This window comes from Coccomyxa subellipsoidea (genome assembly GCF_000258705.1).
Source record: "Coccomyxa subellipsoidea C-169, whole genome shotgun sequence".
NCBI classification, from domain to species: domain Eukaryota; kingdom Viridiplantae; phylum Chlorophyta; class Trebouxiophyceae; family Coccomyxaceae; genus Coccomyxa; species Coccomyxa subellipsoidea.
Genome location: NW_005178028.1, coordinates 811,565 through 825,472, shown reverse-complemented (window position 1 = coordinate 825,472; position 13,908 = coordinate 811,565). Strand labels below are relative to the sequence as shown.

At 53.0% G+C, this 13,908-nt stretch overlaps 2 protein-coding genes across 2 annotated transcripts; one reads left to right on the top strand and one right to left on the bottom strand.

Moving 5' to 3' along the window:
* Positions 1-931: 931 nt before the first annotated feature.
* COCSUDRAFT_67394 (hypothetical protein) lies at positions 932-2,699 on the bottom strand (the record flags this gene model as incomplete). Its single annotated transcript, XM_005644994.1, has 5 exons — positions 2,439-2,699; positions 2,071-2,183; positions 1,754-1,981; positions 1,307-1,453; positions 932-991 (listed from the first exon to the last, which is right to left on the bottom strand). The coding sequence occupies exons 1-5, from the start codon at positions 2,542-2,544 to the stop codon at positions 932-934; spliced, it is 654 nt and encodes a 217-aa protein (XP_005645051.1). The 5' UTR covers positions 2,545-2,699.
* Positions 2,700-4,156: 1,457 nt separating this feature from the next.
* On the top strand, positions 4,157-12,086 carry COCSUDRAFT_43936 (Not3-domain-containing protein; the record flags this gene model as incomplete). Its single annotated transcript, XM_005644993.1, has 14 exons — positions 4,157-4,327; positions 4,549-4,608; positions 4,917-5,087; positions 5,184-5,339; positions 5,443-5,530; positions 5,663-5,823; positions 7,012-7,931; positions 8,121-8,958; positions 9,116-9,283; positions 9,668-9,762; positions 10,027-10,180; positions 10,766-10,873; positions 11,300-11,413; positions 11,931-12,086. 14 exons carry the CDS (start codon positions 4,157-4,159, stop codon positions 12,084-12,086), a joined length of 3,360 nt encoding a protein of 1,119 aa, XP_005645050.1.
* Between the last annotated feature and the right edge of the window lie 1,822 nt (positions 12,087-13,908).

Below are 13,908 nucleotides of genomic sequence, written 5' to 3'. Positions count from 1 at the left end.
TTAACATTGCAGGTTATCTGGAAAGACAATGATGCAGATGGAGCGCAAGCTAGAGAATGAAGACAGCAGCAGAAGAAATGAGGCAGAAATGATTGCAATCTTTTGGGGAAATGTTCTGTACATGTTTGAGTTGGAATTGAATTTTGAAGAAGGTGCAGATGATTGCAGCTGTAGGGGTGACCGACGCCATTTTGATCACTTCAGAGAGGACTCTGTTCTCATGCAGATGTTGATTGTTTTGAACTAGAGTCTGTCGTGATCACCGCAGTGTCTTGCTCTAAAGACGACACTGAACGTTCCTGAGAATATGAATAGCTAGTGGTCACAGTTTCATTGGGTCTTGTGTGATGAGGGCATTTGAGTATTAGACTTGACTCGTGCTATTGGCATTTCAAATGTTCTGATTATTGTAGGAGAGGAAGACTGCCCTCCTGTTTTACGCAAGAACCATTTTGTGCTTGCAAAAAATTCGTCATGTCCTTACCAGGTGTTTCGAGCCAAACACCCACTCACATTACCCAAAACACTGGAAATTCCCAGTTTAAAAATCACGAGGATTACATTACGTATAATGACTTTCACAGAAATCCTTCTGCATACCCGTCACTACCGTATTTGTAATAGCGACATGCTGCAAGGCTGCCTACAGTCTGATTTATTTTCAACATGTACATTGCCCTAAGAGGAACATGATTGCTGGCTTATGACAGTAGGCTGGTCGACTTGGAGCATGTTTTACAAAGATACATCCTACTGGTTCTGGCCTATGGTACGGAAATGTCACAACCTCCTAACTTGGACTTTGTGTCCCTCAAATACAATGCCAACGCGCGAGGAGTGGCAGGGTGGATGCAGCATGTGCTGCCACATGTTTCAGCACCATGGTGGCTCTACAGCCCTCCATCGCTTGTTGAAAGAATTAATAAATACCTCAAGTGCTGGTGCGGACTCGCGCCGCTGAAAGGTTGGAAAGATATGCGCTCCATGCTACCTGTGTATCGCATCACACAGATCCCATCAGGCAGTGATGGAAGATTAGTGTTAATGTCAGACCTTTTCAGTCCTAAGGACCAGGTACGGCAAGCAACACCTGTTTTACTGCTTCTCAGTTCTTGCATTCTTGAACCAGATACAGGCATGACCAATGGCATCTAGGTCTTCCCTAATGAAAATAAATGCTTGGGAGGCGAATAACGTGAGTCCACCTGGCCAGCAAGAGCTGTACTGTGTCTTCTCACTGGAAGGCATGCAAAAGGACTTTGAGAGATCACCATCCTATGTTATATACATTTGACAGAGGACATACCTGGATGCAGTTAATATACAGGATGCGCTGCTGCGAGGGGATGAACTTGAAGTTGATCAGGTGCGCGATGGGCCAGACAGCAAAGTTTGCCAGCATCATCGGGATCAGCTTGTTCTGAATGGCAGGGATAGTCGCCTCCGGATGCCCCTGCAGTGCAGGCATGCTAATGATGAAAGGCCAGTCAATTGCAACACCAACGTGGACAAGCATCCATGCAGCCTCCACTTAGGGCCTCTGGCAACCAGATGATGACAGGCAACATAGGGACCTTGTCTGCAAAGCTTGCAAAGAAAGCCAAACAAAGGACCTTCCTGGCACCAACCGATGCCCACAAGACCACCCTCCAGCATGCACATGATGCCCTCCTCTTCATGGGCAGCTCCTCTGATCATCTTAGCACGTGTCTTATGATTGCACTGAGCAGCAAAAAATGACTTGTGGACTCACCGCTAGTGTGTTTGTGAAGGCAAAGAAGATGCAAGAAAAGAATGGCGCCCAGAGCAACTGGTCTGCCAGCATCTTCAGGACCACCGCCTTGTTTGAGGTGGGCTCCTTTGGCATAATGTTCTTGTCCAAAAAGTTGTACCACACATGACCCACAGGGCCATCCATGGTCACACCAAACGCGAGCAGTCTCAAGCAGCGGAAGACATCAAATCCGCGGCCGGCAAGTCCCTGCATTTTGACACAAAGGTGCATGAGGCGCAAGTCAGCAGGATGCCAAGTAGCCGTGACACGCTTCACTCACAAACAGTGCTCATTACCTGCGCTAGCAAGTCCCCTGTCAGGAATCCAAAGAAAGATGTTGCGCTTTTGACCATGATGGGCCTCTCGTCCAGAGCTCTAATGTAAGCTCTCCAGACTTTCCGCAAGAGACCTGATACATAACACAGAACGTCATGCAGTCGAGCTTGAGAGCGCACAAAGTCATTCTGACGTTGAGACATTAGTGGAAGATGCGCCTAGCTAGCTGCTCTATGCAAGATGCAGAGCATCTTCCACGGTACTACTGGTCAGATATCTGAAGTACACATCAGCCAGCTTCTGACAGCATCGAATAATGGAAGGAAACCCTTTAAGAAGAAATTAATCTGCTAGTTTGACACAGGTTTATGTCAGTAAGAAGGCATACCCGGTCTTCGGCTAACTTCCTGCTGGGGCTCATCGACTTTTGTCGGTTCAAAAGGCTCAACGAAGGGCTGTTGTAGCGTTTCCTCAGCAATCTGAGGCTCTGGCATGGGTATGGCGATAACAAGGGTCTTTCCATCATCCCATAAAGACCCAGACACCTGCGTCTCTTCGTGTTGCGGGCTTGTCAGAGTCTGCACGTCGGCACTGCGAGCACTGCTCGCTCTACGTTCTTTCAACCGTCGCGAAAGGGATGGCGATCCGGCGATGCCACATCGAAAGGGCTGCACTGAAACGCTTCTCCCATTCTGCCGCCAACATGTGGACAATCTGACGTTCCGGCTCACTGCTTTCTCCATATTTTCTCGTTGATCTCCTCCTTAATGTGCCTACCGTGTAAACATATCTATTGTACGCAATCTATCTTAACAGAATGTCCTTCAAGATGGATCTGAATATCTTGCAAAGTCCAGGAAAATGCCCGCTCCCGAGGAAGCTGGGCTGTGTGCCACATGCTCGTTCCGATACACATGTCCCTTTGAAAGGGGTCAGGAAACCCTCAGTGTTTCTCAAGCAGTGCATCCATGCATGATCCAGGTGCTGGCAGCAGCGAGTTTGCAACTTCAGGCCACATTTGGAGTCATCGCTCAGATCTCAGATGTGAAAGCCGTCCTGCGTCTGCACTTCAAAACTTGCATGAAAGCATCAATATGCCCCCCCGGGGGCCCCAAACTGTAACAATAGACGCCCGCAGCGGCCGCGAGGCCAATCAACCCTGATGGGTTTGTTGCTGATCACCCCTAGTTTCATTCATCACCCCCTCTCTCAGGGGTGATGCATATACATATTCCACCGAGCCAAGTGATCGCAAAGGCAAATCGTCTGTAGGTCGATTGGCCAATAATTGCAGTTGTCTGATCATTGGTATTGGGCACAGCTGCCAGCAGCGTATTCATTCAATACAGGAAAGCTGACTGCAAAGGAAATCCCAGAGAAAAGTGTTGAGATACCAGTGCCTCTGCTGCAGTGCATGCAGCGGGAGTTCTGCAGAGTTTGCGTATGCATGCATGCAATCCCATTACCATGGAGTGTGAGAGTGTTGAGGTTGACCTGCCCCTGACCATTGCTTTTTGCAACACTTGCTTCACAGTGCCTCCTTTACCAGTCGCCAACTTGGCATGCTTGTGCTGGCACAATCAGTCATTTCTGCCATGCCAAATCTGGTGTGAGGTAGGCAGGAAATAAGCAGCCGAGTGCCCTTCAAAAACAGCACGCTTTGGACCTTTCCTTTGCATCTTTATACTTGTGGTAGATCTGAGTGGCGAGAGATTTATGAGAAGCAGCAAACGATTGCATGCAAGAGCGTGCTGCTGTGCCGTGATCATTTGACGTCTTGCGGGACGCTGCTCAGAAGACGGCCCTTTCTGACTTCGTGCACGATTCAGGGCGTCACACATCGGTACAGTCTTTGTCGCTTGCATGTGAGTGCCCTGCGCAAACCTGGGATCGACGGCTGAGAGTTTTCATCCAGATATTGTCTGATTCACCAATGGCGTCATGCTCGTCTGATGCGCTGTTGGCAGGGTTCTTTAGGATTTGTAAAGATCGCCTTCATCTTTCATCTTGTGCAGGTCCATGAAGCAGGCCTTTCCAGCATAGAAGAGATCGTATCTTGGGGCTTGGTCTGACGGTGGCGTCTGCGTCCCTGAGAAGGACGCAAGAATGGCTGAAGTCCAGGAGAAGCCACTGACCGACTTCGCAGCAGTTTTGGATAGGAGCAGGACGTCGGCCACGTCCAGGAAATTGATGAAGGAAATAGAGCAGGCTCTGAAGAAGGTGGCCGATGGGATCCAGAACTTCAAGGATCTCGGCATAAAGATGGAGGCTGCAGAGGTGAGCTTGGCATCGATTGCTCCATCCCTACACACTGGTGCCCCCAGAAGTTTCTGTATCTGTTCTGAAGCTCAAGGGGCGGGCAGCACACCTGAGCAGGAGACACGTGCAGGCTAGGCTCGGAAAGCACCATTTAGATAGAATGTCAGACCTGCATGCAAAGACTCCTCCCTTGCATGCAACGAAAGTTGAGGTGCTGACGCCCTATCCTCAATCTGCAGGAAGCGAAGGACAGAGACAAATGGATGCAGGAGATGAAGAGAGAACTCAAGCGCTTGCAGGTGACGAAGCTGCTGCTGGTGCACTATGTGCACATGCATCATCATGTTGTGTCTACCACAGCCCTCGTAAAGGCTCAGTCCTCATGGATGCGATGTCTGCAGAGGCTTCGGGACCAAATAAGGCAATGGGCAGCCGATCCCACTATCAGAGACACCGCGCTGCTGACTGAAGCACGCCATGCAATCGAGCATGAGATGGTGAGCTTGAAATCAAAAGTGTCCTGCCTTCTTCTGGCCTAGATATGCTTTGCTGCATGCACAAAATTGTGCTCTTCCCCTCATTGAACACCGGCAATTTGGCATCGCAGGAGCATTTTAAGGAGTGCGAGAAAGAAGCCAAGATGAAGCCCTTTGCAAAGGCGGCCCTGGCAGCAGGCTACACTGAGAAGCTGGACCCCACACTGGAGGCCAAGTCAGAGGCCCAGCGATGGCTGAGAAACACAGTCTCTGCCCTCGCCGAGCAGGTGGAACAACTTGAGGTACGTTGTCTCTTGAATTGCAGCAGCAGAATGTCTCCGGTCCATGTGTCATAGACATTTGACATGCATCATCTTCAAACTAGTGCATGTCTGCAGGCTGACCTTGAGGCAAGGGACAGTGTGGAAAGGAGTGCCCGCAAGGGCAAACCCAAGCCCACAGAGAAAGCACAGCACCTGGTCGACCTCATTGACAGCAACAACTGGCACATCTCGCGTCTGGAACAGATCATGCGCCTGCTGGAAAATGACCAGGTGCTGTCTCCAATGCCCAACCTCCTGCATGGGACTATCCAAATATCTCATGCATGCCTTAAACTCTTAGCAGGATCTTGCTCATGTCATGCATGCCATGCAGGTCACCCCCGAGGACATCGATCCGGCTCTGCGGGACAACCTGGAGCACTACATGGACAGCGCAGCAGACCCAGACTTTGCAGAGGCATGTTGCCAGTCCCTGCTTCCCATGCCATCAGACATCCATCACTTGACCGCAATGTGCATCAAGTGGTCACACCCTTTGCCGTTTATGGCTCTGCTGAGGAACACTGCAGGCATTAGAGAACATTACTGATGAGATGTCATGAAGATGCAGCCTACATTGATTGAGGAGACAAAGACCATCTACGATGCAATCCCGCTGCCAGAGACTGACAGCAACATTGGAAGGATCGCACGCCATGAGCGCGCAAAGACTTTCCAGGATGATTCTGCCAAGGATGGCAGCGACCTGCCGCAGGTATTTCAATTGCTTCTCCTTGGTCCTTGGCACCTTATTGCATCTTTCTTGCAACACATCATGCATGCATGCATGCTGGCACCAAATCAAATGCACTTTGCAGGAGGATGATGGTGTTGATTCCAAGCAAGGGAAGCCTCCCAAGCCGGCTGTGAAGGGCCCAGTGTCCAAGAAGGCAAAAGCAGGTATGTTCTGCTGAGATGGCAGATGGAAAACTTAGCTCAAGAGAATAGATCGCCTGAATGCCTGAATGTGAAGTTCAAATTGTGAAACCATCATGCGCATGGTCCTGTCATTGAATCCTGTCATTTCATGGAGGTGACTGTGACACCTTTTTTGCAGAGGCAACGGCACAGAAGAATGCACAGAAGAAGAGGGGTGCACGCCACCCAGCAACCCTTGCTCCAGCAGCATCAGCATCCACCTCTCACAAGGCACCCAAGGCCTCGGTAGTCCAGGGAGCCACGAAGAGGATGCTGGCGGCCGCAGCAGCAATTCCGGCAGATCCTGTCTCACAGAAAGGTGGACATCCCTTGCACAGCTGCAGAGATTAAATTAGTCTTTTTTGATGGAAGGCTTTGGGGAAGGTTTTCATGCATATTGTGTCATGCATGATACGGCATGACACATCCTTTGGTTGCATATCCGAGGTGGCAACTTGGTATCTTTTCTGTGTCTCCGTCCGGATTTGCACTGTTATTTTTAGTGTCTTGTATGGACAATCAAGACATGCGAGACCACCAACACGTCCATGTGAATGCAGATCGCCAGAGGCCATTTGCACTGCCAGTAGACTCAGCATCGGATGGGGCCAATGGAGCCCCAGAGCCACACAGCACGATAGACACTTTCTTTTGGCAGGAATCTCTCTCCTCTGTGGATTCTGCCGCTGAGTCTGGCACTGACAGCAGCTGGATGGCGCGCCAGCAGTCCCAGGGCAGCCTTGGCTACCCCCCAGGCCTCTTCTCCCCTTTGACGTACCCTGGCCTCCAGTCAGCAGACTCTGGGCAGTACGGTCACTCAGCAGAACGCAGCGACATGCAGCACAGCGGGGCTGCAGATTGGTCAGCGGCGGCCTTTGGCAGCAGCTTCCCCGCCTCTGGAGAGTCCAGCTCACTGCGGCCTCCGCTTGCCGAGGGACAGCCCACTGGCAGCCTCCACAGCATTGGTGCACCATACGGTGTGCAGGAATGGCACATACCGCAGTCTGCAACGGCTCACAGCGTGACACTGGAGGCAGACGGCACCTTCACATTCCCAGTCATGCCACCAGGGCTGGGGCTTGGCAGGAGCAACTCTGCGCCGGAGATCGACGGTTTCGGCGCAGCAGCGCTGTTTGAGCCCAAAGCTGCTCCAGAGAGAGCCGAGAGGGAAGTCTGGCAGGGCGAGGCCACTCAGCACCAGCTGCCGACCACGCACAGCCTACAGACACCCTTCGACAGCCACTCTCTCTTTTCCCGGGGCATGAGGCTGGTGGGCAGCGAGAACCACGTCGGCGCTGTGGAGTCTGCCGGCCAGAGCGTCCTGCACCGGGCAGGGGCGCCGGGCACTGCCCTCATCACCCCAGAGGCCGCGCGGCACCGGGTGGATCAGAGGCAGGGTGCATCACCGGGTGGGCTCACACCGGAGACCTTCAGGACCGCGGTGGAATCGCCGCAGTCCTCGCAGAGCATCCAGGAGTTCAGGTCCGCGCTGTCGGACTCGCAGTCACCCGACGGTGGGCAGCGCTCCTACTCCCTGCCAGCCTGGACGCCTGACCACCTGCAGCACACCGCCCAGTCCAGGCTGACCCAGCCGCAGCCGCTAGCCGACACCACGGCGGAAGACAGTAGCGAGCACTCGCAGCTCGGCTTCAGCGACAGCCACGACGCGGACGAGTCAGCCTCCGACTGCTACTCGGCAGTGGAGACCCCCATCCACCATGGGGACAGCCTTCAGCGTGCGCTGAGCTTCTTGTCGCTGCAGACGGTGGACGAAGAGGAGCCTGCTGACGACGGCAGCCCGTTCAGGGAGGCCGGCAGGGCGCGCAGGGCCAAGCCGGCCACCCCACAGGGCAGGGCAGCAGGGAGAGTGAACGGAGGGACGTCCGGAAGGCCGGAGGGCCGCAGGTGAAGCATTCTCTTTGGTTTCCATAGGCAAGAGTACTAAACAACACTGGACTCTGGATGCCTGTCGTGTTTCCCGGCGGGTGTTTGTCGTGTTTCCCCGGCGGATAAGAATTGCAAGACAGAAGGAACACCCTCCTGCCAGGCCGCATGCATGCAGGTCACATGGTGACGCTGATGTTACTGATGCAGGAAGCGCGGCGGTCGCAGCCGCTCCAAGCTGCACCAGGGCAGCGAAGGGGGAAGCGGCAGCCCCGGATCGCAGCGGCAGAACCGGCCCAGCGCTTCGCTGAAGTTGTCGGACATGATCATCCCCGCGCTCAAGGCCAAGGCAAAGAAGCAGGGGCTGGCCTTTGTCACCTCGCCGGAGAAGAACCTTGAGGAGAAGCACGACCCAGACGCGCACGAGAAGACCCGGCCGGCCGAGCATGCAGACCCGCAAGCCAAGCCGGTGCAGCCGTCCGCAGTCTGCGACAACCGCAGCTTCGCGGAAGTGACCCGGGTCATGGCTGCGGCAAAGCTCGAGACAGCGATTGCAGCTGGGGAGGGGGAAGGCAGCCCCCTGAGCCCTGCAGGGGATGACATCTGCACACCCAGCTCAGAGCTCTCCTCCCAGACGAACCTCTGGCAGCAGCAGGAGACGAGTACAAGCAGCGCCTGGCGACAGGCCATCATCGCAGACCTGCAGCAGGCGCCGCGCAGCCCTGCCCCTGGGACGTACAGTCGCCTGATCGGGCCTCTGCTCAGCAGCTCACCCGCGCCCAAGAAGACCCAGGAGCTGCTGAGCTCAGAGGAGATGCAGGCGCTCATCGGCAGCAGTTACAGCACCGTAGAGGCAAGCAGGGGCATGGAGAGTCCTCTTGCAGCCATCACAAATGCGACGCAGGAGGCGCAGGTGCACATGGGAACAGCAATTGGAACTGTCCACATGGAAAGCATGGACAATCAGGTGCTAAACTTCAGCAAGGACCCAGTCATCGAATTGCAGAGGAGCAACAAGCACCTCGGACCAGTCACGTGCCCCATCAAGGTGCACCCGCTTGTTCCTGTATACCTTAGAATTTTGCTTTGACTTGCCAACCATAGCAGCGGATTTGTGACAAATGACTGAACATAAGGTTGCACTGCACGCATGCTTTGCACACGGCTGGTTGGATGAGCGCCAGTATCATGGGTTTTGTGCGCAGGTGCCTGCTGCAAAGCCTATTGGTCAGGAGGGTCAGACACCGCCAGGTCCAAGGCAGGACCTCATCAGCAAGGAGGCCTGGCAGATCAAGGCTGACTGGGAGCCGTTTGGCAGCAGCTCTCCAACAGTGCTCGGCTTGGACTCGCAAGCCGTGGCCTGCAGCACTGCTGTGCAAGGTGGTGGCTGCATCCATCCCACGCAATGCATCATGCATGATCTATTTTCAAGCACCTAAGAATGCTGTGGTCCCGCATGTGCTCCTGTGTGAGACCACATTCCTGTTCAATTCTGCATCTGGATTATGTTTGTCAGCAGTGAAATGTGCCTCGGATTGCATGCGGCAGCAGAGTCTAATATGCTGCTTGATGTGCAGTCCTGCCAGCGGACAAGGTCACATCCAACGGGCGAGCATCATTCAAAGGCAGCTATGATGAATCTGTGAGCCCCAACCCATCTCCTGTTCGATACCATCCAAGCTCGTGATCTAATCTCCTTCCATTTGCTTGAATGGCGAGTAGGGCACTCCAGCATGAGAAAGTGTGTGTGCTTGCAGGACACGAAGGAGTGTGGTGAGACTTACTGGAGGCATGCACCAAACATCAAGTCCAGGAAGGCGCTGGATCTGCTTGATGGCAGCCTCAAGTTCCTGTAAGCTGCTTTTTCTGCCTGCTCCATTCACAAAATCATCTTTGATCTGCAAATTTATGGCTACAATTATAGCGCCATGACAGGGGGACACATACTGTATTTTCTTCTTGGCCATGTTACATGGACATGGCCTGCATGCATTACAGATCTTGCAAGTGAGATAGTTTACCTAAACATGGGGCCTGCATGTGCGGGATGTCCCAGTTGAAGACTTTTTTAGGACGAAAGTAGATGTTGCTTAGAGTTGTTTTCGCTTGTTTGCAGGCCGCCGCCCAACTACCAGGAGTATGTTCCCTCGAATGCAGTGGAGCGCCTGGTCAGCGAGGGGCTGGCTTACAGCATCCGGCAGATGCCTGAGGCCACGAACCCAATGCCTGCTGCCTATATCAAGCCCTCCATGCCAGGGAAGCCACAGCAGGTACTCTTGCATGGCCTTCACCTGCACCTGACATGCGCATGTCCTAGAAAGCCCATGGGCTTCGGATGTAGAAGTGGTTTCCCTTGTGGATGTAGAGGTCCATTTCGAGGACCCCATGAGCTATCGCTAAAACCACTTTAGCGATAGCTCATGGGGTGCTCGAATAGGACTCAACTGTCCTGAGCTCTTCCAGCCACTTTCATGCAGCGCTAGAGAGTCTGTATGCTCATACCAACGTCGTGGGTGCCTAAATGCGAGAATTCTTGCTGATAGTAATTGAGCTATGAGCAGCTCTGGCTTTCCAGTCTTTTAAACCTCGTGGCATGCAGAGACCATCTGCATGCATCTCATGTCACCAGAGTCAGCATAGCCAGCAGCATTACACTGTAGCTGCCAGAGTCACCGTGCGCCTGCAGACAAGCTGCAAATAAAGGCTGCAACAATCGTACCTCGGGTTGGACTTGCCAGACCCAAGCAAGACCCATTCAACCATCGGCATGGTGCTATGTAATGTACCGCCCCCTGCTAGCCGGGGCCACTATGCGCGTGTACCGTTCGAATATGATGGATGGGTGATGTGTGCAGGCCCCCGCGTGCTTTGATGAGCCGGGATTCTTCTACCAAATGGCCATGCGCGCAGCCGTCCAGGGAGTCAGCCCAGACCTCCTCTTCTTTGTCTTCTACTTCCAGCCAGTGAGTGTCTCAGCTCATGCATGCCAGCTGCTGTTCCTCATCTCTTCCACTTCAAGCAGATGTAGACAGAAAGCTCCCTAGACAGATGGCCATGTGTGTTCCAGGATGTCTTATGCAGAGCGTGCTGTCATCCAGCTTTGCACAAATTTAATGATTACCGTCTCTGTTACGCCGCACACAGGCAGACACAAATGCATTGCAACCCAAATAGGCAGAGAGGGCCCGGGCTGGCAGGGGCAGGTATAAATTTTGAGCAGAGTGCCCACGGTTGATTTGGTCTTGCATGAATTTGGCGTGTCCGAAGAGGGGTAGAATTTGTTTTAGCCTTTACCTGCAGCTTGTCTTCTGGCGCACCTTGCTCTGGCAGGAGGAGCGTGTAATGATAGTAATAATAGGCAGTGACTGATGAAGATGGGTGTGCAACAGGGGACCATTCAGCAGCTGTTTGCGGCTGCAGCGCTGGAGACGCAGCAGTGGCACTACCATGCCACTCTCAAGCGCTGGTTCCACCAGTCCATCCCTGCAGACATCGACGGCCAGGTGCTGCATGCGTTTACTTTGCTCCCAAGGTCATCAGATTCTTTGGAGGCCATTTGACAAGGTCTCTGCAAAACGGCTTTTTTTGGACATGGCGACATATACAAAGAAAGGTCGTCCGGCTTTGGCTTTGTCTAGATGTTGCCAATCCCTCAACCCAAAAGCCTCGTTCTGGCAGTTGGACGCTGGCATCCATCACATTATAAATTTTTATTACACGCTTTTCCTGCCAGAAGCAAGGTGCGTCTGCAGACAAGCTGCAGTGAAGGCTGCCAAAATCCTACGCCTTGATGGACTCGCCAGATCCAAGCAAGACCCAATCAACCGTGGGCACGGTGCTCAGTATTTATACCGCCCCCCGCCAGCCGGGGCTATCATTGATCACATTGCTGCATCGAAATGTCTCAGAACCTATACGCCTTGAGATACATCTTTGACTTAGGAGATTTTAATCCCGGGGCGCGCCTCCTGAAAATCCAGGACCTGGAAGATGTGTGGTTGAGGCTTACCTGGTCTGCAGGGGCGTGCGCAGAGCAGCGATCAGAGGCGCTACCTGTACCTTGACCAGGATCTGCGCAAGACGGGCCCCTACCCCGACAGCTGGGACGGCTGGTGCATCCGCCAGACGGCCGGCAACTTCACGCTGACTGGCCAGAACGGTGATAACCTGGCCTAATTTGGCATATCGGACAATGCATGCAGTGGCAGCTCTTTGGGCTGCTTCTGTGCTGCAGCGCGCTGGCAGAGTGTTTGTTTGCTGGCGTGACTAAGGGATGCATGCAGTGGCAGCTCCGTGTGCTCTTCATGCGATGCTGCAGAATGTGTGTCTCTTTGCTCTTCGTGCAATGCTGGGGAGTGTGTGTCTGCTGGCGCATGGCTGAGGGCCATGCAGGCAGGCAGCTCTGTTTGTTTTTTGTGGGCTGCAACGGTGCTGGCAGAGTTATTCTTTGCTGGGGTCAAGGCGTGGTCAGGGACCATGAAGGCAGTGGCAGCTGTGTGTGCTGTGCATGGGGTGCAGCAATGCTGGCCATGAGATTCTTTGCTGTAGTGACCAAGGACCATGGGTGCAGTGCACGTGGCAGATCAGTTTGCTCTCATTGTGTGCTGCAACGATACTGGCAGAGATTTTGGTTGCTGGCATGAAGGCATGGCTCAGGACCATGCACGGCAGCTCTGTGGGCTTTCACGTACTGCAGCAGTGCAGGCAGGGACTCTTTTTAATTGACGCTTTTCCTGACGCCGAGGCGTGACTAAGGACGACGCGTCCAGGGCACGTGGCAGCTCTGTTTGCTCTTTATGTGATGCAGCATTGCTGGCAGAGCAGTGACTTGCTCGCATGAGGGTGTGACACATGTGTACACATTTGTCACACCCACAAATGTGTGTTTGTGGCATTTCATAAGTGACCCAGACCACTCAATGTTGACATCAACAACCTTCTAGATGTCGCAGAGTTTACATCTCGAGATCTATCCCTTCCTGTGTTTCTATTGCCAGAGTATCAATGCTGAGTACTATTGCAGTTTATGTGCTTATCAACGAGGCCCACTCTCTTGATGATTTCACAATCCCAGGTAAGAGCAATTTTTGAGCACCGCTACTGTGTCAAGGGCTACAAACAATTATCAAGTGGCTGAGGCGACACCCAAACTTGCAAGGCATGCGTTTCTGCAAGAGAGAAATTCTCTGAAGGACAAGACAATGTAAGCATATGAGCCCCTCTTGTAAGGGATCAGGTCAAAGCCCATTGCCCATTAAGAAGCTAAATGAAGGTATATGCACCTGCTGAAGCTCCTCAAACAAGTGGAAGTCCTCCATGAGGATTGGCCCTACAACAGCGCAAGCTGAATTTCAGCAAGGCAGTTGGGGCACAAGCAGAACGATGACAACATGTCAAAGCTTTATTATTCCGCCCTGATATATCGTATCCCGCATCCGCCTTTTTTTTTATTTGGACCAATAGCACTGGGCATCATATGCACTGGAGCTCGATTTGCTCATATATGCAGACGTGTCTGCTGTGCTGTGCTGCACTCTGGCAATTGAGCAAATCCCCATGTGCCATAATAGCAGTGGATTGACACCACTGCTATCTTGTCCACGCTCATGCATGTAAGTATAGCAGTATTCAAGAGCTTCAGTTCAGCTTGGCATACTTGCATACGTTCTGCTGTTCTGTTTTCTGTGGCAGAGGTCTGCACCACTGGGTCCCACTGTGAGGGAGTGGTCATTATTGTACACGCGAGTGCCCTGATTGGTAGTCAGATAGGGCGTGTTGTCCTTGTTGGTAGGCAGCTGCCGGGTTGCTGACGCCTGCAGTCAATTGTTCAGAGTAAATGGGTCAAAATTGTGCAGGTGTGAAGCAGCAATCAGCGGTGTGCGAAAAAAGTGGTGAGATGATCCGCGATCGTACCTCGGACTACAAGGCATGAACCTTCACCGCTGCAATGAAGGCTGGATCAATTACGTACCGACATTAACACAACCCGATATCTCAA